Consider the following 23,704-nt stretch of genomic DNA (forward strand, 5'->3'; position numbering starts at 1 on the left):
TTCGCTATTGAGGTGTAAATGATGTTTGATGCACTTTTGAATCCATTGGGAGACCTGGAATCCTATTTTCTCAAGTATTAACCTTGAAGTGGCTACTGCTGAAGCACTGATCACAACTGGTGTGTTTATCTTATATGTCTGTGAGCACTCCAGGTTAAAATGCATTGTGTGCAAAGCATTTCCCCGCTTAATATTTGGTATTCTTGATTTTTTTCTATGCACAGAAGGCAGAAATTCATATTAATTTATTATAATTGTTCTCCTTTTGGATGCTATTCTATATTGTTCATCTGAGTAAGTAGAAACGTGGTGTAATAGACAACAGAAATATAATAATTTGTTTATGAAAACAGTGAAAACTCATGCATTGCGTACTATTCCATTGTGATGCATTGTAAAATTGTTGCATTTAAGATTTAAATTAAGTTGTTTTTTCCCCCCATAGTTGAAGAAGTATTTTGGGCGTGCAGCTTCAGAAACTGAATTCCTTACTGAATGGTACATGGTAGAGAGATTTGGCTTCATTTACTGTCAGTCATTTCCTCTGCTTGTACTTTTCAGTTTAGCCTGAACCTGAAGAGTAACAACTGAATCAACAGAAGTATGGATCTGTATGATGTTTCCAGGCCCGTGTCCAGATTTTCATAAAGGGAGGGGTTTTAATCTTACCAGTAGGGGGGGGGGGAGAATTCAACCACCTTACAGCTTTTAGTTTTACGACAAATTGCCGATCCCAGTATGGCGTTTATTCACATGTAAGGACTGCTGTATTCTTGAAGGATACCTCTAGCTGTACAAGTTACCAAAGTATTCCTTCGTTTCACAGATTCGCTTTAATCAAACTTTGCTTGCTTCTTTTTAATTAAATCTGTTTACTATGTAGTATATTGCAATGAGTATTAAAAACTCTTCACAAATTCTTTTATAATGTGAGAATGTAATGTATATCAGGTTGTTATGTTCTGAAATAATGCTTAATAAACTAAACAAGAAAGAGCTCTTTGCAGATGCAAATTACATAGCCAAGCACAATCACTAATGCATCTTCATAGATGTAACATATGCCAAATTCACCATAAGCTCCTTAACAATAAGCAATATTCTTTCTTTGCATTGGTAGATCATTCAGCAGTTCGTCCGCCATACTTTTTCCGAAATATTACATCAGTTTGTAAGGCTTTAGCAGTTGTAAATCGCAAAAAACTTCCAGAGAGAAAATTAAAATAAAATAAAAACGCTGAACGCAAACTTTCTCATTAAAGTAAATTTAAGTCAAATATACATTTTCTTCATTTCGCTTATTTTTTCCCCAAGGGAGGGGTTTAACCCCTAAAACCCTCCCCTTGGACACGGCGCTGGATGTTTCAAGGGTTTTCATCTGTAAGAGGTAATCAAGTAGAAAATCATACAACTTTAGTTGTATGTAGTCAGTGGCAGATTGATTGAAAAAATCGGCCCTGGCATTAGGAGATGTAGCGGCCCCATAGCTCTTATAGATATTAAATTTTACCTAACGATTGGGATATCACTTAAATATGAGGAAATTATTCTTAACAACTAAATATGTTTTATTTAAACGAAATTTAACAGATAAGAACACTTCTGTGCTTTAATGGTGAACAAATTGATACAATATAAGCTAAACCTTATTTTTGGGGAAAATTGTGATTGTAATTGTCCATTTAAGTATTTTTATAATGCCCAGAACTTGATTGAATATTTCCGTAATGATAACACTGGTTGGCTAGTATGTCCTTTTCTGCAGTCATAACAAGTAACTTAATTGCCCTGTTTTATGAAACTGATCTAGCGATGTAACTAGGGCCGTCTTAGAACGTGATGGGTCCCTTGACACAAACATACATTACTGGGTCCTATTATAAACATTCCCTTTTTATACTGCCATACCCTGACGAACCCCAGATTCGATACGAGGTCAAAAACCTGGTGGGAGGGGTCGGGTACCAGTTTGACAACCCCTTAATTTTTTTTTTTCAAATGCATGTATCAATACAAGGAGAGAGAGAGAGAGAGAGTGGACTTAGCTTTCTGGCTTCTGGGAGTCATTAAAGTATTAGCAGTATAAAGTTAATAGAAATATTATCATTCAGTCTGAAACAAGGGATCCAGGGGGCCGCTGCCCCGGAAATTTTTTGAAATTGTAGTCTTAAAAACTCGATTTTAGTCAATATTTGGTGATGTTAGGGGAGCGTAGGTTCAGGGTTTCTCCTGCTGCAATTTTTCGGAAGTGGAAATTCAAAAACAGAATTTTAAATTATCTTCGAGTATATGCTATAAAGAGCGGTTCCGGGGGCTCTCCTCTGAAATTATTTTAAAAAATATTAGCTCTAAAAACGCAGTTTTAGAAGATGTTTGGTGATTTTAAGTCAAGATAGATTCCGAAGCCATCCACCAGAAAATTTTCAAATTGAAGTCTTAAAAGCCTTTTTTGGTAAAGACTAGGGCACCGGCAGTTACTCGAAAGTTAAGTTCCAAAAACGAAACTTTTGATGACCTTCAGTGATGTTAGGAAAACGAATATTCAGGAGGCTAACCCCGGAAAATTTTCGAATTTGAAGCACTAAAAACGAGATTTAAAACGTTCTTCATTGATGATGCCGAGAGAGAGGAGGGGACGGGGCACTTTCCCAGAAAATTTTTGATACTGTTAATTTAAAAACACAGTTTTAGATCATCTTTGGAAATGTTAAAAAAATGGGAGGGGCTCGAGTGCTTCTCTCCAGCAAGTTTTCGAAACTGGAATTCCATGTTATGGCGGGAGTGGATTCGGCTATTCTCTTAATTGAAGCTCAAAAATTTAAATTTTACACGATCTTCGATGATATTAGGAGGGGGGGGGGGCGGGGAGATTCTGGGGACCACCGGAATTCTTTCGACATTGGTTTTTATCAACTTATTTTCTTTCTAAACGGAGGGGCCCGAAACCGTGAGTTTGTACAGCGAACAGAATACTTTGTTTCGTCAAAAACTGTTCGAAACTCACATTTCGGCGGCGTTTGACTTTTGATTTGATAATGTTTGTAGAGTCTTTTGTGCTTCTCAATGGTATTTTAAAATTGCATTTTTTTAAAGTAATTACGGAAGTACAAAATACGGAAAAAACGTGAGGAAAAAAAATATTTTGTCACTTTTATTCCAATTGTTACAAACAGGGTCGCCGAGAGCAAAAGGGGAAACAAATGACGTAAGTAAATTCTTTTCACCAGACCCCCTTCTACACCTTTCACCATTAGGATATTTTCCCTCTGCACGAATTCAATTCCGAGCTAGGCCCCTATTCTCCAACTAAGTTGACATGACCTCACATCGGCCCTCGTTGTAAGTTGCATTTTAGAGCAATTGTGAATTGTCATTTATAAATAAAAGTGTCAAAGAAACCAAAAGTATTTTAACTTTTTACGACCGCTAAGGTTTTCCTGTTTTTTTTTTTTTAATTTATTCATTTATTTTTTATTGTACCACTAAAAATATATTGGCAGCCCCGGGGCCCGAATAACTAAAAGTGAGGCCCACATTAATTTGGAGGCTCCCTGAAGATTATGCAGTGTTTGATTTACATTTTTAAAGCACGAATGCACTTCTGGAGGCCTCTTTGTCTGATCACACAACTATGTATGAATCACTTATGTGCATTTATGAACCCCCTTTGGGCCCCCTCATAATCATGACCATGGAAATTCGTTACTGGCAGAATGATTAAAAATTCCCCTTTTAGGAAGTTTTTTTCAATTAATAAATCACAACGTTTTTTTTTTTTTAAAATACATGTATTTTTCATATCGTTGCAATGCTATGCATAATTCTTTGACACATTTGGGGCGCCTTAGAAACATAGGGTCCCAGGCCTAGGCTGGGACCCCTGTATGATAATCAGGCCCTGGGCAACCCCATTTCCGAAATTCCCCCTCCCCCTCTTGGTGACGGCCCTGCCTCCCTCCACCCGCAAGCTTTAGCCCATGCGTAAAGAGGAGCTGAGGCTGTGTTTTGTGAATTTGCTTTATTCTAAACACATGCGCACAAAATTTACATTTTACTGTTAGTAGACAGGCCCGAAGTATTTTACCGTTAATTGATCGGCCCGAAGCATGACCGGCCCACCGGGCAAATGCCCGGTTGCCCGCCGGCTGTATCCGCCACTGTATGTAGTATTTTTAAAGTAGTTAAAGTAGTATTTTTACTTATTATCTTAGTAGTATTTTTAAAAGTTGATAAATGACACAAGCCTACATGAACTTTTTCCCATGTATTCTAACTTGTGATTGTTTATTGATTTGTGTTCAAAAAAAGTTAAGCAGAGTAAGCTATTAAAAACAGCTTGTTAACCTATTAAAACTATTAAATAAATGATTTAATTAGAAATAGATGAGAAATATAATACAGTTGACTCTATCTAACGACTTTCAGGGGACCACAAAAAAATCATACTTAAATAGAATGCTTCTAAAACTGCAGTGGAGTATCTGGGACTATGAAAAGTCATTCAATAGAATGTCGTTAAACAGAACCAACTGCAATTTGATATTTGAAAAAGGAGAAAAAACAATGCATTGTGTATTATTCCAGTATGATTATGATGCATGGCAATATTTGTGCATTTAAGTTTTAAATTAAGTTGTTTTTTCCCCCTCAGTCCAAGAAGTATTTCGCATGTGCAGATGCAAAAACTGAAAATTCCTGACTAAATGGCACATAGTAGAGAGATTTGGCTTCATTTGCTGTCATTTCCTCTGCTTATGCTTTTCAATTTAGTCGGAGCCTGAAGAGTAATAACTGATTCAACAGAAGTATGAATGTGTGTGATATTTCATGAGTTTTAATCTGTAATAAGTAATCAAGGAGGAAATTATTCAACTTTAAAATCATCAAATAACAAGTGTACATGAATTTTTTTCTTATGTTCTAACTTTTTATTATTCATTGATTTGTGTTATGCAGTTGACTCTAATTCTAATATTTTTTTATCTCATAGATTTCATTGGGTCCCTAACTCTTGAGAAGGGCTGTGGTTGCTTCCCGTAACTCAAAGGTTACAGCCGGTTTTTTCAGGACTTTGAGTACAGTGATTGAGAGTTAACTGTACTATGTAGTATTTTGTCTACACATCTGAGGAGCAAAAGCTAACTGTGTAAACTTTTGCTAACTGAGCTGTTAGCAAAAGATAACAGCTAAGGCTCATTGATCTCTTGAATTTACAGTGATTGGCATAGCTAACCTAAATTAATTTTTACTGTGTATTTGTTAAGTAATTTTTATACCTTCTGACACCTCTTTACACACCCCTGATGAAAAAGTGTTACGCAATTTTACTCCATATAGAAATGTTTGGAGCTTCTTTAGATCACCTGTTTCTTTCATGTCTTAATATCTCTTACCCCATCTTTGTTAATAGCACCCATAATTTTTGTAAAATAGTTTAAATGAAAATTCAGAAAGTAAATTTTTAAGCTCAATGGAAGACTAAGTAGGAGCATATTCTTGAAGATTTAAAGCTTGGATCCTCCTTTTTCTAGATATTTGCCTAGAAGCTTGTTAAGACATCTTTAAAGGCATCCTACGTAGAACATTGAAGGAACAGTGTGAAGCAAGATAATGGTAGAACTAACGAGACATTGGGGCAAAATATTGAAATTATTCTGTGTAATTTGTCTGCTTGTCATCAAAAAAGGGTGGAAGTATCTGAAGACATAACATGCCTCATAACAATTCATTTAAGAGGAATAGGTTAATTTTTAAAAGGTTTTTACCATATTGTTTGGAGGCTTGCTCCATTTCCCTTGATCAAATCCAATTTGTTAAACAGATATATTTCTGTTTCATTCATGAAGAAATAAAGATTTGATCATTTTAATTGGTACCTACTATGCGTATATTTTTGGAAGCTATAAATAAAGTTCTTGTATCAAATCTCTGTGTCTGTATATTTAATGTTTTCTACCAGATTGTTATAAATTTTCTGCAACCTCTCAAATTAGCTACGATATTTTTTAACAGCTACATCTAGCCATTTCATATAAATCTTAGAAGTGTGGTGGAAAAAAAAACATTTTAATCATTTGGTTGCTAATATTGCAAATAAGTGTTGGTTCAGTTATGTTAGGACAAATGATGAGTAAAAGAAATTGTCTCAGACATGCACTGCTCATGGATGCTTCAAGTGTGCATATTAGAGAGGATATGCCTTTCTTTTTCAAATTAATACATGATTTATAATTATTTATCTGTTTTTAGCTGATAGCCCTCACACATTTTCACTTGTTTTAGTTTTAGCCATGATTTTTTAGATTTCAAAATTTTGTTTCTTTCCTCTCTTAAAGATTCTGTCATTTTTTTTTCAAGCATTTGCAGCGTAGCACATTCTAGTCAAGAGACCCCACATTAATACAAAGACCACACACAAACTTTGATTTCACAATTTTATTTCAAAACGTATAAATTGTTGTAACTTGAAAAAAAAAGGCCCTGGCATTCATTTGAATTTTGACGTCTTGATTTCAAATTAAGTTTTTCGAAATCACAAATTGCGATAGGACCCTACTCGTTGAGTTTCTTGTTTCTATGTATAGAATGGAAGTAGAGGACAAATTCACACTCATCATATCATGACCAGTGATTTTCTAGGTTAGGTAAAAGGAGGCATATTCTTAAAAAAAACTAGTAATTAGGATGAAGTAATAAAGATATGACCAAATTGCACTCGTGCACTTTTCATAAAGATTAAACTTACAACGTATAATGTTATACTTTTATCCTTACCAGAATTAAGTATTTTTAGATGTTTTTCCTGAAAATATTTGATTTTACACAAAAAAAAAAACCTTTATGCAAAAACTATTTGAGATAAGCCTTGAATGCAGACGATTTGTAACCATGACGACGAAAATAAGTCTCGCTAAATAAATATTTAAACATAAAATTTTTATTCGTTTATAAATATTTTGTTAATTCCCTCATTATTTGGGGTTTGAGTATACATATTTAATGTTTGTTTCCTCCTATTATGGAATGAAAAAAGGAAAATAAATTTTTTGATTAATTTTGTATTTAATGACTCAAGAATCTCAACGGAATATCAATTTTCCTTGATGTGGAGTTGAGATACGTCCATTAATTAGCATATCGATCACTTAAATTTATTTTACCGATTAATCCGTGAAAAGATTATTCTTGGCGCTCCCCCCCCCTACCCTAACCTAAACTCCAAATTCGACCTACAGAATCTGCTTTTCCTACTTCTGTAATGCGCTAAGGCAGTTGTTCCTAACTATGACATGAACGGAAAAATCGCACTTTTTTTTTCTTTCTAGGAATAAATGGTTTTGAGTTTTTTTTTTTTTTTGGACCAACGTTTCAGGAGAGGTTTTGTCACCAACCCTAATCTATGCTAGACTGGCTGGGAGTTGCGCCCCCCCCCAAAGGATGAATTAATTTCACTATTTTAGTTATTACTTTTTAATTGACTTTTCTTTTGCATTTTTTACGTAGTTAATTAAAAAGAACACATAACACACACAGCATATTTGCTTGCTAAGGAAGTATTACTGGAGTCAGAGGCTCAGAGTTGCAGAATACATTTAACTCACTAGTTTCGAATTCAAGGGACCGTATTATCGCGATTCGTTCACTAATTCTTCTTTGATGGAATCAATAATTATTTTGATTTTTTTTAAATTTTATTTATTTTTTTTTTTAAATTTGTAGGCGCACCTAAAAGAGTCATTTTGATCCAGGAACCTATTTGCGATTCTTTTTCTGCTTATAAAAAATGCAAAATGAAAGAAATATGGTAGTTTCTTGGAAAAACCATGATTTTTAATGGAAACGGCATGTAGTATCAATATGTTATCTCAACTGTATCATGGTTTCAAGAACAAATCAGCAATTGTTTTGAAATTCACACAAAAATAGTTTCTGAATTCTTCAGTAAAACTTATATGTTATGATTTTCTTTATAAATTAATTTAAAAAACTTCAAGTGAGGTATGGGTTTATTTAATAACTTTGCCCTTTTGTTATAACCTTAACGGCAATGTTCCTGAGTAAAACTGCTCATTGTCTAGCATCTCGGTGACATTATATTGGGTTTAGTATTTAAATGGCTTGAAACGTTAAAGATGTTTTCGGTTCATGTATTTCACATGTTTTCGGTCTACATTAAAAGTATATTAGTGCATAATATTCATGTACTTCGAAGTAGATTCCTCGATCTAAAGGAGAAATAAAAAACAATGCACTTTTAAAAATAAAGTCATTAAAGCTTTGTTATGAAACATCAAAGGTGACGCGGGGGGGGGGGGGGGGCTATTCAATTTTCCGTACCTCCTCCAAATGATTTTTCTGTATCCGCCCCTGCTGGCTGGTCGTCGTATTCGTATTAGTTAATCAGCATAAAGTACTTTTTTTTTTATCAGGGACAATTGCCACAATAAGCCATATGGTCGTGGGGAGGGAGGTTCAGGCTCGTTATTTGGACAGTTTGGTCTTAAAAGAAGGTAGTCTCCGATTGAAAAAACTATAAGATCTTGAAGGAAAACTCAAGCTCTGGCGGCCCTGTATTGGTAGGCCCAATTTTTTTCTTGAAGGGGCTCTGTTTTTTATTTTACCTTAAACTGAGCAGGACCAGATTTATAAATTTTGTGCCCCAAAATCTGTAGGGCCATTCCCCTAGTAGTATGTTTGTGACGTAATTAAGTCTTTGTGTAGTTTTTTATTTATTTATTTTTTTTTAACTTTTTCCCCAATTTCTTGGGACATTGGGCCCCCCGCAACGCGGGGTCTGCAGGTACGCAGATCCAGCCCTGGAACCGAGGACACTCATGCTCCCCTCTCCCATTGTGCATATATACAGTAGGGGATTCATAACTATATCGTCCAAATAAGCGTTGCTGACTGTGTGTAGATAGAAACACGGTTACAAAGCAAGATTCATGCTTAGGAACATATGACGTTTACGTTATGCTGACGCGCGATATGCATACAAAGTCAGAAACCGAAACAGAGGCAGTGTCGGATTTCTCTCCTGAAGAAATACTAAAAATGATGCTGAACAAAAAAAGTCAACAGTTTCGGAATAGCATCGACCTTGCCAATGTTCATTAAGATATAGTATAGTTGACATTAGTACAAAAAAATTTTTATAACGGGGGGGGGGGGGCAGTCGACACCTCCCGATCTCCAAAAGTGACTATCTTGGAATGAAGAAACAATTTAATAGTATCAAAAGAGTGCCTAAATCTTTCTCATGAGCGATGTCCTAACTCCATTTAACCCCTTGATATATCATATTGATCCCGGAAAATGGGCGCCCATATGCAACATTTTGAGAAGAGGGGGACCAGATATTTTCCCCATGGTGTAGCAGGATATATTTTCCCCGTAGAAACCGATTTCTGTACAGATTAGAGTTATTAAAATTTGACATTTTTAATAACTTATTCATTAGTAGCTAGAGAAATGTTAATACATTTTTGCGAAGAAAAAATACTAAAATCAAGGAAGTTCTGATTTCCGAGGGTGCCCACCTGGGATGGGGGGGGGGGGGGGGGTCATGGCGCATACTGCGCCATTAAAATATTTATAGGGAGGGGTATTTTTCTCATTCGGGGGAAGGAGCTCAATATTGAGAAGGGTGCGCCCTTGCCCTTAGGGTGACGCCTCTGTGATTTCTATGGGGGGAGGGCTTGAGCCCTCACTTGCCACCCATATGAGCGTCTATGACCGGAGTACTCCCCCCCCCATAAAGAGAGTCCCTCTAAAATGAGGATAAACATATCACTTAAAACTACCCCCTTAAAAACCTAATTAAAGCAGCCTGTGCACCATGAACTCTCTCTCTCTCTCCGCGTATATTTCTTCCTAATAAATAACGTCAACGGTCCTGTTCAAGTGACGCATCAAATTAAGGACAGTAGTCCCTGAAAAGCTTCATTTGAATGACAGGGGTGCTCATCCCCGATGGGCAAGGGCGCATCCTCTCAATATCGCAAAAAACACCCGAGCAAGAGTCCCCCCGAATGAAAAAAATACCCTTAAAAGAATCCCCCTAAAAACGCCATGATCCTCCCCCTAGGTGGGTACCCCTGTGAAGGAGGACATTTAATACTCAAGAACTCAAGCTATATTATAAAAAGAAAAACATTCCCCAAAAGTCTCCATTAGAGTATTAAGAGATCTCCTTTCCAATACATTCCTCTTAACCATTTCCGCCCTCTAAAAATCTCCGTAGGGACTCTATAATACTAGTTCGAAAACCCATGAGAACTCTAGTACTAGTGCATTCTCCCCCCCCCCCCCCACACACACACAAAAAAAAGGAAAAAAAAAAAAAAACTCTAATTTGAATTCCGAAACTTAGAATTCAAATTATGTTTTTCGCAATCACGAGTTGCGACAAGACTCTACTGGTTAGAGTTATTGTTTCTAGAAATGGCTCCCCCCCCCAAGCATGTCTCTCCTCCTGGCTGGTTACGTGTGTATAGTTGTGTGTGTGTAGGTTTATGTGTGTGCACGTAGGCGTGTGTATGTGTGTAAAGGCGTGCGCGTGTAGGCGAATGTGTATGAGCATGCGTGTGTAGGACATGGACGCCACCGCCCAGCAAAAGTGGATTCCGGGGGACAGTGCTCAGGACCAGCCGCGCCGCCGCCGGTGGACGGTGGTGCTGCAGGCCTGGTCCAAACTAAAAAAGGAACCGGAACATCAAGGACTGTCAAGTGAGAACAATAAGCAATCGTGATTGCTCAAAAAGCAAATTCAAGGGAAGTCCTCATCGCAATAAGGATCCCACAAAATTCTCATACACATCAGCATTTCTTAAAGAATAATCAAAAAGGAAACATTTAAATTGCTTTCGCTTACGACAAAGCCTCAAAGCTTTTGTAACATTGATTCCGAGCGTATTTCTCTGCACGCAAGAAAAAAATGGCAACCGACAATATTACTCAACTGTATAATTCGTCATGTAATTTATTTCCTGTAGAATTAGAAATTTTTCGCCAACATGAGCGATTATTTTGCCAATGAGTAGTCCCTACTGGAGTAGACTACGTTAGCCAATCTTAGCTGCTTATTTTCGAGGAGTAGTAGCAACGTCCATAATTTCCAGCTGAACATAGTTACTCACAAGAACTGGTAAACGAACTTGAACGAACATCGCGTTCGTCCCATAGACTACAGGGGAGGATTAACAGTGGAGTAGAAGTGACTTTCGAGTGTCGTACTTCCTATGGGGAATGAAATGTTATGGATGTTATTTGGCTTAAATTTAGCGCAAAGGTGGTTTTTGCACTGTGAAACGTTCCTGGAAAATAATGGGCAGCTGATGTGTCTAATTTCAGCCAGTAACATGTCTTGCAAAAAACAGGAATCTTTTCCGCTAAAAATCAGTAACCTTCTTGAAATTATCCTTGAATATTTTTGAAGATTATAGAGATCTCACCAGTTAAAGCCTTCAAGGAAAATTCGTTAGGGTATTACAATTGATTAGAACCTTCCGGAGTTACTATGAAAGCTCCAGAAGCATCAATGCAACCATGGCAAAAGCAGAATTGCAAGTAAGCATCTCACTTGCCGGCAATTCTTGTCTTGCAAAGCTGCAGCTCTCCAGAGAATTATTTGCTGTCATTGGGAGCTTAGTCAACCTGGACGGGCAGTTATCGAACTGAAGACGATGCACTTAATAAAAACACTCAATCAATCTTTAAACTGGTAGCTGATTACACTTTGAACACCAGTAAGGAGTCTGCATTCGTGCTATTTGAATCAATTCAGGAAACTTTTTTGCAAAGATATTTAACTTTCACAGGAAAATGGTGAAAACATGTGAAATCCAGCAACGTTCCACGGAAATAATCAGTAACGTTTCAGAATTTTTTTATTGTGGAAGGTTTTAAAGGAAGATCAATTAAAAATATCATTGGAGCAATAATTTCTTTCAATAAAAGAAAAAAGAAAATATCGAAAGGATTTTGCGGATGCCAAACAAAGTAAAATATATGACGCCAAATTTTATGCTAAAAATATTAAGGGTAACTTGAAAATGTTTTGAATAACAGTACACGTCATCACAATTTTGCAGCAGACTGTAAGCAAGATTTTTTTTTTTTTTTTTTAATTTAAATACCATGTAAAAGAATTATATGGCAGAATCAAAATAAATACCAAGAGGAAAATAAAATAAACTTATTAATGTTTTTCAAAAATAGTGCATGGTATGAAAACTTAAATGAGTAATAGTAGGAGCACTGAAGATTGTGATATGATTAAATCAAAATGAAATGCATAAATATAGTAATATAGTATGTAGTAATAGGACCATGGAAAAATACCCCATGCCCCAGATAGAACTTGGTAACATACCAAAAGAACATAAATTATTACCTACAACTAGAACTCTGTAACAACAGTAGTTAATTTTCTGTTATAACGCAGATATAAGTAGTTTGCTACGAAGATCTAAATTAATACAACAGCATAAACGCATAATCTAGTTGGTTGGTTTATTTATTTTTAATGGCGCAAGAGCCCTTGAGGGCTATACTGCGCCAAACGATTTTTTAGAATAAATTATACACATAAGTATGAAGTCAGGATGTGATAAAAGTAAGCGTGTTTTGAAGAGAAAGGTATAAATATAAGTAGTTTAAAATAAGTAAGTCTTAAAATAAGTAAGTAATCTAGTTTTCGGTGAAAATGTTAGTTAGAACCATGACAAATCAAGGCAGCAAAAAGTACTTTCTATCGTAAAAATAAAATCAATAACAGAGAAACATTTTGAAAGAATGAAAATAGTTTTTGGTGTAAAAAACACCGTTAATACAGAAATTACAATAGCTTAGTTCTCTAAATTATGACAGGACTATTTCATATAATGAAAATTAGCACCAAAAACAATGCTCTATAAATTATTTTAATTACCTCTGGAGGAGTGAAATCTTCTCCTATCTTATCCAAGCCATTAACCGTCATAAATTTGATATGCTATAACATGAAAGAATAAGAAAGAAAAAGTCTGTAAGCAGATTATTTGTGAACAAACACATTACTCATGTATGATATACTATATTTTACAAAGCAGCATACTTTTAACACAATGCGTAATGGAGTAATTAATAAATTTAAAGCTTAAAGTTTCAAAATTATGCTATGAAAGTAATAAATTACAAAACACTTTAATGGTTTTTTAATATAAATAAGTATTTATTTTCTTATCTACTGTTCCTTCAATTTTCACTTATTTTTTATTTTTTTAATAATTTCCGTTATAACTAAAGTGGAACTTGAAATTAAGGAAAATTAATGGAATTTTTAAAAACTGAGACATAAAGTGGAATAAATATCTGAAAATCGTGACGTCTAATTATTTTTAGTGAAACACAATTTTTTGGTTTCTAATCAAATAAATAACGATGAGAACAACTGAAACCACACTGACCGGTGAGAACAAGTTTCATTTACGAACAGTTTGAAAAAGAAAACTGGATTTAATCCCTAAACTTTTGGAAAGCACCAGACCATGACACTGAAGAAAGTAAATGCTTTAATTTCCGATTCAGTTGCTATATAAACAACAAAAATTTTTTACCAACTCTGAATAACAAGAAAGTATCAGTTACTAGAAAATATTAAAAAAAAAAACTATTAACTCACAAAAAGAGCAAGAAAATTGAATAAAAGAAAAATATTCATTTATAGAGCGATTTTCTAGTTTTCATTTAGAGAGCAAAAAAAATTTTTTTTTTAAATATTTTTAAAGAAAATAAAACTATTTCATCTACCTTTCTCAGCATTTCTTCTGCTTGATCTACATCGAAATTTCTGGCTGTAATTTAGGAAGGAAGAGAAATCAGTTTCAACGCATAAAAAGAAAATTACATGTGTAGCAGTATAAGACATTTAGTGATGGATAGTATTTGAAATTATTATTATATCCTTGATTTAATTTAACTCGAAAGAACTGTATGAAAGATACATTCATAAAATCAACATTTACAGATGGAAAATGCAAAAAAAGCTACTACGTTGTGCAAAATCATAAATTTAAATTTGTATTTCAAAATCAGAATTTGGTAAAAAATAATGAAAAATAAAAACAGAAAGAAACGGAAAAGAAAGAGCTAATTTAGAAAACAGAAACAAATTTATTCATTCATATTGAAGCTCTACGCACTGGATAAAGCATAACAAAATATTTTTTTAATTGCACAAAAATAGATTTTCAGGAAATAAAACTAATTAGTGATTTTAACAATAACTCAGCAAAAACTGAAACCACAATAAACAATAATTTTAGACTTGTTTCATGATTGTTGAAGGAAGCTAAGAGGAATATTACCAATTAACCACTTGACAAGATAAGCATCGCTATCATTCTCTTCGTTAAGCACATCAAGAACACGTTCACGAAACTAAAATAAAAACAGGATATGATCGCAATATTTGAAAATGAAATTAAACATTAAACAACAATGAAATCATTGTAAAAACTGTCAAAACTTTGTACTAATTTTTGAGTAAAATCAGACAACTAAAATATAACTACATTTAAAAGCGAAAAATAGTGTTAAAAACGAAGCAAACAGTTGTTTCAAAGCTGTCAATACAAGCCTCTTTAGAAGTTTCATGTTGTTACAAGCGTGCCAACACTTAGCCTGTGTTCGGGTTGTTGTCGACCTTTTTTTTTTTTTTTTTTGATGTACTGATGAAGGGGCTTGCTTTGACAGTTTCGAAACAGCTGTTTGCTGAGTTTAAAACTCGTTTTGGAGCTTTTAAAAATAATTTTATTTACGTTGTCCCATAGTACTCATACTGGAAACACAACTTTACGTTTATTTTATTTTATTTCAACCATTGATACCTTCTGTACCTTTCATTTCTAGATTAACTGGGTAAAAAGCACCATTGACTATAAAAGGAAAAAAAAAAACCCTGCTAATTAGAGCAAAAAGCTACAACGGACTGTGAAACTGTTTTAGAAATATTAATGTGGAAAAGGTCCAACTTATATATGTACCAGGGTGTCAAAAGTGATAATTTAAAATAAGTAAATAAATAAATTAAATAAATAAAATAAAATAAAGAAATATAAAATATATTTAAAAATATTAATAATTATAATAACAATAAAAACAATATTTCGAAAAAAAAACATATATAAAATCTATACTAATATTATAAAGAGAGAGAGATCGGATTTTTGTATGCTTATGTGTTCGAGGTAATCTCTGGAACCACTACACTTATTTGAAAAATTCTTTCACTGTATTAAAGGGTGACATAGGCTATAATTTATGCATATAAGGTTTTCATACAATTTTCTTAAACCAATAGTTTGTCTTCGCTACCAATTTCCGTTTTTTACTGTTTTGTTCTTATATACGTAAAAAAGAATCCTGAGTAAATGAAATACAACTGATTTTCGTTTCAAGCAAATTTAGTTTTTTAACTCAAGTAGTGTAGATAGACGATATTAATCCAGGTTTCTAAAAGTTGTAATTTGCATGCATTTCGGGCTTTAAGGCTTTTGATTCATACTAAAATCAAAATGAGAAACATCTGCTAATGAATTCAATTACGTACATTTGTTTTAGACAATTCTCCCAACTGAAAGATTAATTACAAACAATCACCGTACTTTCAAAGTTAAGAGTTAAAACAACAACGAACAAAAAACATTGGATAGAAAAGAATTTGACGGAGAAGAGGAAAAATTAAATAAAATTTATTTCCAGAACTATTCTTCATAGCGACCGTATTTAAGCATTTAAAAATGATATAATAATTTAAAGCACGCCAATATCCTATCAGAAAGAAATTTCAAATAAATAAATAAATAAATAATGGAGGTATATGAAAAAGCAAGTATTCCGAAAAAAAAAAAAAACGAGCACAAGAGGTTGAAAGGCGTCTATTTTAACTTTTATGTCAACTTTAAGACCCTATTGCTTCACGGCAAACACATAAAAAAGACCTCTGTGACAACATATTGCAAAGGAGAGCGTCAGCAGAAATATTATGATTGTCGTTCAATGTCAAGCGGTATAAAAATTAAAGGCAAAATTTGTGAACGAAGCGGACACTTAATAGGGGACTGTTTACCACCGCCACAGAAAATAAACGAAAAAAATTCTATTAAAACATGATTGGTACCTGAAAACCAAGAACGTAAATTAATGTTGATCGGCATACCCGGTGAAACTGGAAAAAAAATAATAAATTCAACACTATCCAAAAAATCAATCAAAAGGCTTTTGCAATGTTTTTTTACGAAACTGCAAGGACTTCACTTGGAGGGGAAAAATGGACCATTCCATGTTTAAACTAATTTGAATATCTCTTCTAGGAAGACTCCGCATGTTCCACAAGAAAAAATCAACAATTGGGAGAACTTCTTCAATAGAAAATCTCATAACGTTGGACGAATGTTCGATGAGGCACCGTTCGGCTATAAAAGGCGTAGGTAGAACCCTAAAAAGCCAAAAAGGTTCAGACAAATTATGAAATGTGCCCGTTTCGTATTTGACGCTGACTTTCAACAAACTCTTCTTGTGATGCCCTTGGAACGCGTGCAGATATACTGCAAGCCTGATTTAAGTCGTCTCCTTTCAGATGCCCTTGACACTCTCTGTATCTTAAGACCAATTATAAGAACCCGTTTAAGAGACGGTGGTAAGCATTACTCGAGTCTTTTATTACACGTAAGTAACGGGAAAATGTCTGGAAAAGGATATTTTATCAAAACAGATGAATTGAAAAATTCTCTCTAAATTATTTGATCCTCAACGGTTATCCTGAAGCCAAGACTATGTCAAAATAATTACACGTGGATATGCGAGAGGACTCTAGTTTTTGTCAACAACGATGTGCATCATCCGCATGAATTCCTTAATTCCCTTAACTCCCCAGGATTTCTCCTAATTTTTTTAAAGCGATGTCCCAATAATTTTATTTGCAAAACTTTAATTTGCCTATTTTATGCAATAGAATTTGACCAGAATCAAATTCACTACGGAATAATAGGATTTAGAGTATTGTTCTTATAGCACCAGCAACAGATCAGTTGGCTCATAATCCTTGCATCCCCTTGATCCCTGCATATTTCTTTTTCCGATTTCAGTGATTACAATTTCCAATGAAAATGTGTTATGCCATCACCATGATCAAATCTGAAGTTCAAACGTGCTACTATACGATACATAGTACGACGTTACATAAGGGAAGATTGTACCTTTCAGTGGGAATTATATGTTGGTCTCTCTTGATCAGGAGATGAGGTAAATTATTTCGTTTCAAACATTATAAAAACGGCCAAAAAATGTTACTAACTATTACATTTTAATTTAAAAAGTGCTTGTCTAATATTTATTTAAGACAGATAGTTTTTTTTTTAACCCTAACAAGTTCGGGCCGGGCTGCTAGTAGTATATATATAGAGAATTTAGGATATAACAAGTTTGTATACTCGAAATGCTCTATCAGGGCTTTGAATTACTTGGAGTTATAAGTGAAAATGCTGTTACATATACATAACATAGTTAAAATAATATTAATAACAATAATAATAAAAGATATATACACTAGATACTTATAATTAACTGACTCCAGATTCGGAATAGTTTGTATACCCAAAATAAAATGCCTGATATTGGGCCTACTATAAACATCCACAGTAACAAAACAAACTTATTGCTTAAAAGAAGAAACGGCATAGTGAAATAATTTTATTGGGACAAAAACTTATTTCCATTTCTTCCACGGATGTTTACTTGATGAGGATAAGAAAAGTGCCTGAAAAATTCAGCTTGCTTCTTGGAACTCAAGTATATATACCAGAGTTAATACAAAATAATTATGATAAAAATAGAAAAACATTAAAAGACATATAATGTTCGAAAAGGAGTAGGCAAGTAATAGCAAGTGGGTGATTCTCCAAAATCCTAACAATATTATGTCCTAGTAGCCTAACACAAAAATTGTTTAACCCAGAAAGTGTTTTCAGTTTTTAATAGTTAGAAGTAACTTATCTGATGTTATTCTATCCTTATTAAAACAATAACTCATTTAGTTTTTGCTACAAAATTTTTTGAATGACTAGAAAGTCACCCTTTTGGCGTGTCCTTATCCGTTTTTCAAATGGACTTAAATTATTTAAAAATTTTATATCAACAATCCACAAATTCAATTTGTAGTACAAAATTAAGCATACTTAAAGGTGTAAAATAGCATTCTTTAAATAAATTTAATTATTTAAATAATCAAGGTACATCGTTTTAAACTTTGTCCCCAGGTTTTCATGTCATTCTCCTGTCCTAGGAAATAAGTTCAATTACACTAGTCAACACCAAAAATGCATCCGGCACAAAAATAGCTATTTCCGAAATATTTTGCCTCGCTAAACACGAAAATCACCATTAAAAGTTGAGATTAGCTCTAGATTTCAAGATAATGAATTTTTGGATAATGAATTCTCACTAATGCTCTTTTTCCTGGGAAATAGAAACACCGCCCATGGTACTGAGTGTCCTCGAAACTTCGACCCTAGGTTGGATAGAAAATCTCACTACATGAAAACCGAAATGGACAACAAGAAATTTAAATTCTATGAAGAGAAATGCCCAAAATCAGACAAAATTTGGAGTTCTAGGTAGATCCACCCATTTCTGCTTCCACCCATGCTCATTCTGCTTGGAATAATGAAGAACTTCATGAAAGCTGTGAACAAAGACAATTTTCCAATACCTTAGAGGGAAATTTCTAAGATGTATTGAAGCTCAGGTTAATGAAAGAATTTTTAACGACCCTTCAAATGCGCTCAATTATGAAAATCAGTATTTTTTTTTTTGGGGGGGGGGAAACACCCAAGAAGCCTTTAAGGGAATATTACAAGAATTTCTAAGCAACAGAGAAGACGAGACTGTCGTTGTTCAAATTGTATGAAACTTTTTTACAATTGTTTCGACATAAAAGGAAAAATATAAGAGGGTGTGCGACTTGAAAATTCGGCTTTCTTTTTGTTTTGAAGCACCTTAATGCACATGTTTTGGGGATTGAAGGAAACCTTTTCCTAGGGCATAAAATTCGGAACTTTTAGATGAATAGCATCCAGATTCAGTGGTAATCGTTTAAATGACATTTAAAAAAAATAGCTGAATATAAACCACATTCCACAGAAAACTCGAGAAAAGTTGCATAATATAAGCCTAAGCATTTCAAGAGAAAACTGTAATAAAACTGTTGCGTTTTCTGTTTGACCAGTGATAAAAAACGTTCCAAGCGAGAAAACGTAAAATCGGGGTCCTGTAAAAAAAATCTAACCTTATTTTTTAAAAATCGACTCTTATCTAATGAAGTAGTGGGGAAAATGTGTAATTTCTACACTTGTTTTTCTTTCTACATACACTTCCATTTATAGCACGATTTGTACTAAATTTTTTTTGCAAATTTGTTTCTTTGTTGGTATTCAGAAAAATAAATATTTTAAGAGTTTTTATGCTTAAAATTGCTTGATTAGCTATGGGGACACCTTCGATTATTTCTTCGTTGTCTTCATCATTACCATAGAAAGCGGGTAGTAAATCTGATATTGAAGGGAATCGCGATATGATGAGACGATACATGCGTCACCAATTCTGAAAAAATTTCAAGAAGAGTGTTAGTAGGTCTAGTCCTCAATTGTCATGAAGAAAGATAAGACGATCAGAGGAAATCCCTCTCACACACAAAGGATAATTCGACAGAACAAAAAGGGAGCTAAAGCGGCTTCATACAGCTATAAAACAAATTTATCTTGAAAAAAAAATTAAAAAAAAAAAGTTTGTGTCAGCCTTTTAGATGAAAAATTATTTTGATCTGTTTCTGTTTATAGAAAAACGTATTAAACGCACCATCTGAAAAATAGTAACGTAAAATTTGGAACATTTTAAAATTATCAGTACGACCCTTTTCAGGGACCAGCGAAAAATAACGTCGGAAGCAGGATAATGCATGAATCAGAAAACGTAAAATCGGAGTTTACTGTAACATAACCCTGAATTTCATTTTCTTCCCCCAATTTTTTTTTTCTTAACCATGTTATTTGTAAGTGAAAAAAAAGGTACCCTATATTCGATACGTTTACTCTACTTTCATTCAGAAACTCAACTTGAAGATAAAAAAAGGGACATATGTAAGCAATTTCATTTGCAAGTTTTGAGTTTTACGTTGATTTTTTTAGTTATTTTTCAACACAAAGGTACACTCTTTCTTTTTTAGTTATTTTCAGCACAACGTTACAATCTTTCTTTTTTATTTACTTTTCTGCACAAAGGTACAATTTTTCTTTTTTTAGCATTCGGATATTTTGGAGACAATTATAATAATGTAATTTTAAGTACATCACGTATTCTTTTCATTGCTTTAATTAACCTGTAAAATTAAAAAAAAAAAAAAACGCTTTTGATGCGTAAGTTGTTTACAAGATATGAAGAGGCGTGAAATTTTGATTTAAATATCGATTAAGCAATGCTGATAACATTTCACGAAACCACATAGGTTTCCTTGAGAAAACGTCTCATCAATAACAAGAATGTGTCCTTCAAGTAGACAATGTTCAACCCGGAAACTTTGGCTGGAAGTTATAATTTATAACTAAATGAGAAAGTTCTAGATATGTACTTCTTCCCAAAGCGGTTCTGAAGTTCAGGTTAAGTGACCAGGTCAAAAGCAATGTCAAGGATAACAGAAAGAAAGAAAAAGATAAGACATTCATTGGATATTGTTTAGCTTTTTCATGCAAATGAAAGATTTGCTATTACAGGCAGAAAATAAATGTCCGAAAGCATGCAAAAAGAAAGAATAAAACATCGTGGTGGAGTCTAATGATATGAAATGGTACACTGTTTGCTAGCTGATATTTTCAGTTACCACCTGAGTGTAGGAATTTTGTTATAAGTGTATATACATCAATTATGCAAGAAATTGCCAAAATTTTACATAAGCTAAATTTTTAGTGAATTTAGAGCGGACGTGTTCATTAACACATCAAGTTGATTTAGATGTTAGAATCGAGGCTGAGTAATTTTGTTAAAGATGAATTCAGCTAAAAAAAGATTAACCACGTTTAACACGTGACACGCAAGAGAGCAATCAGTGGTGGTTTTTCTAAACCAATCCTCCCAAAACCTATGACCTCGAACTATGCTTACATAGCGGCAATAAATGATCGTTCACATTACATTCAGTAAAGTACATTAATCATAAACTACCCAGGAAGCCACACGGTAGTGAAACAATGCATGACAAATTAAATAAGTAGATACTGAAAGAGCGTTGTAAAACATGTTTAGGGACGCATAAGGGTTATTCGCCAGAAAACGTAACTTTTGAACGCAAATATTTTTCAATATCGAAACTTTTGTTTTCTTTTTTTTGCCATTCTTACATGAAAGTGTTACCTACTAAAAGTAACCATAAACAATGGCCCAGCTAAGTTCTAATTATTTTACTCATAAATAAATAAATAAATCTATATATATATAAAAATGGATGTATGTTTGTGGGTGTGTGGGTATGTGTGTATGTTCCTTATACAGATTCACAGTTTTCGTCAGATTTCTTCCAAATTTGGCACAAAGGTAAATTGTTGCTTAAGAATTCATACAGGCGGGTTTTTGGATTTTTAAAAAGACCCAAAGAGGTCTAATTTCATATTTTGAGTTATAAAATTGCTCTTTTCTGCACGAACGAATTTTTGTATAGTTGTGAATTTAGTCTACATGAAAAGCCCGTAAAAACTGTCCTAGATGAAGTTTTTTCAAAGATTAACTTTAATCCTTAAATTTGTGAACCTTGGTTCAAAGCAAATGAAAACGGTTATCAACATATAACCACCAGGAGCAATTTTAAATGCAATCAATATAAAATGTATCCTGAACGATTTAAGTCAATGCCGTTTAGCGATAAGCATTAAAGCATGTTTGGCGAGAAAGAGGTAGATATAAGAAATGATGTTGTAGATCGTTTCTTGAATTGCGACTTACGAAGCCCCAGGGGTTCTTTAATGCTATTTATAGTGCTATTTAATATGAATACTACAATTAAATTATAATTTCTAAATATTGTTTAATTATAAAATCCATAACAGTAAGGGTTGCGTTTAATTTCTGATCAGTGTTTTTCCCGTTAACAGAAGAGAAAATACAAACATGAGTAAGGTAATAATACTGCATTCAATATTGACGTACAATCTTCGTCTGTTTCAGCATCAGGCTACTTTTATTAAAACCACATCTATTTCATTCTTGCAACAGAAAATTAATTTTATGTTCTGTGATCCTTATGAAACCAATTTGCACTATGTAAATTTTATTTATACTATTCCTTGATTTACGTCGAATCTTTAAGTAATTCGGTTCAACTAAAACCTATAACCTAATTCGGTTTAATAGAAGTCGCTCCAGGCTGTCAAAGAACAAGGGTAAAAGTCCTAACAAAGCAAATAAATTGCAAAATAATCATGGTAATGCATAATAGCGCATTCGGAATTTATCTTTCAAAGGGGTGAGATGCGGTCAAGGCTTTCCTTACATGTATCTATATATATATATATAAATTGATGTATGTTTGTTGGTGTGTGTGGGTATGTGTGTGTGTGGATGTTCCTATACAAATCCACAGTTTTGGTCGGATTTCTTCTAAACTTGGCACAGAGGTAAATTATTTCTCAAGAATTCATATAGACTGGTTTTTGGAATTTAAAAAAGACCCAAAGAGGTTAAAGTTTATATTTTTAATCATAAAAAGGCTGTTTTGAACATAACGAATTTTCATATTGTTATGAGTTTGGTCTGAATGAAAACCCTGTAAAAAATGCCCTAAATGAAGTCTCTTCAAAGATTAACTGTAATCGTTAAGTTTGTAAACCTTGGTTCAAAGCAAATGAAAATGCTCAGCAACATATAACCACCAGGAGATATTTTAAATGCAATCAACACAAAAAGTATACTTAACAGTGGCTATGAAATCGCTTAGCGACAAGCGTAAAACATGTTTGGCAAGAAAGCCGAACGAAAAAGAAATCCTGCTGTTAAGTGTTTTTTTGAATAGCATCCTGCAAAGCAGGAATGCATTGCGGTCTCCGACGGTTCTAATTGCTTTGGTATTTCTATAGCAGTAATGGTACAACGAAATTATAGATCAGTATTTTCCACATGAAGAACAGCCCAGAAAATACCAAAATTAATTCGGTATCAATAATTCATTCATTATCTATGTATAAGCTTCAACAATTTAATGTTGAATGGTCCTTAAAACCAATATGCATATGTTCTTTATACTATTCCATGATTTACGTCGGGTCTTTACCTAATTCCGTTCAACTAAGTTTAATCGCTGAAAGCTAACAAGGAACAGGGGTAAAATACTAATTTTTTAAATAAATTGCAAAATAATCATATTTGTGCGTAGTAGAGTATCTGGAATTTATTTTTCAAGAGGGAGGGGGGATGGTCATGACGTTTCTTACATGCACATAAACTACCATACTAGGATTGCCAATGTGTGCTAAAATTAAAGGTTGTGCACCTTTTTTATCCGCAAAATCACACGGAAATATAATTCGGCGGAATTCATCGAGTTTGGGAGGGTTGGAGTTTTAAGTTTGGAAAAATTTCAAATAAATATTAATTTAAATTTAAACTGTTTTAAACTGCAAAA

General features: G+C 33.7%; 1 protein-coding gene across 4 annotated transcripts in view; it reads right to left on the bottom strand.

The window, feature by feature from the left end:
• The window catches only part of LOC129218366 (SEC14-like protein 4), a 144,215-nt gene that overhangs the window by 37,197 nt on the left and 83,314 nt on the right, over positions 1-23,704 (bottom strand). For all 4 annotated transcript variants that reach the window (XM_054852610.1, XM_054852608.1, XM_054852607.1 and 1 more), the window contains exons 3-5: positions 14,349-14,421; positions 13,792-13,835; positions 12,932-12,994 (exon numbers count right to left, since the gene is read on the bottom strand). In XM_054852610.1, coding sequence (XP_054708585.1) covers positions 12,932-12,994; positions 13,792-13,835; positions 14,349-14,421 — 180 coding nt within the window. The remainder of the gene's footprint in view (positions 1-12,931; positions 12,995-13,791; positions 13,836-14,348; positions 14,422-23,704) is intronic.

Source organism: Uloborus diversus, chromosome 3 (assembly GCF_026930045.1).
Source record: "Uloborus diversus isolate 005 chromosome 3, Udiv.v.3.1, whole genome shotgun sequence".
NCBI classification, from domain to species: domain Eukaryota; kingdom Metazoa; phylum Arthropoda; class Arachnida; order Araneae; family Uloboridae; genus Uloborus; species Uloborus diversus.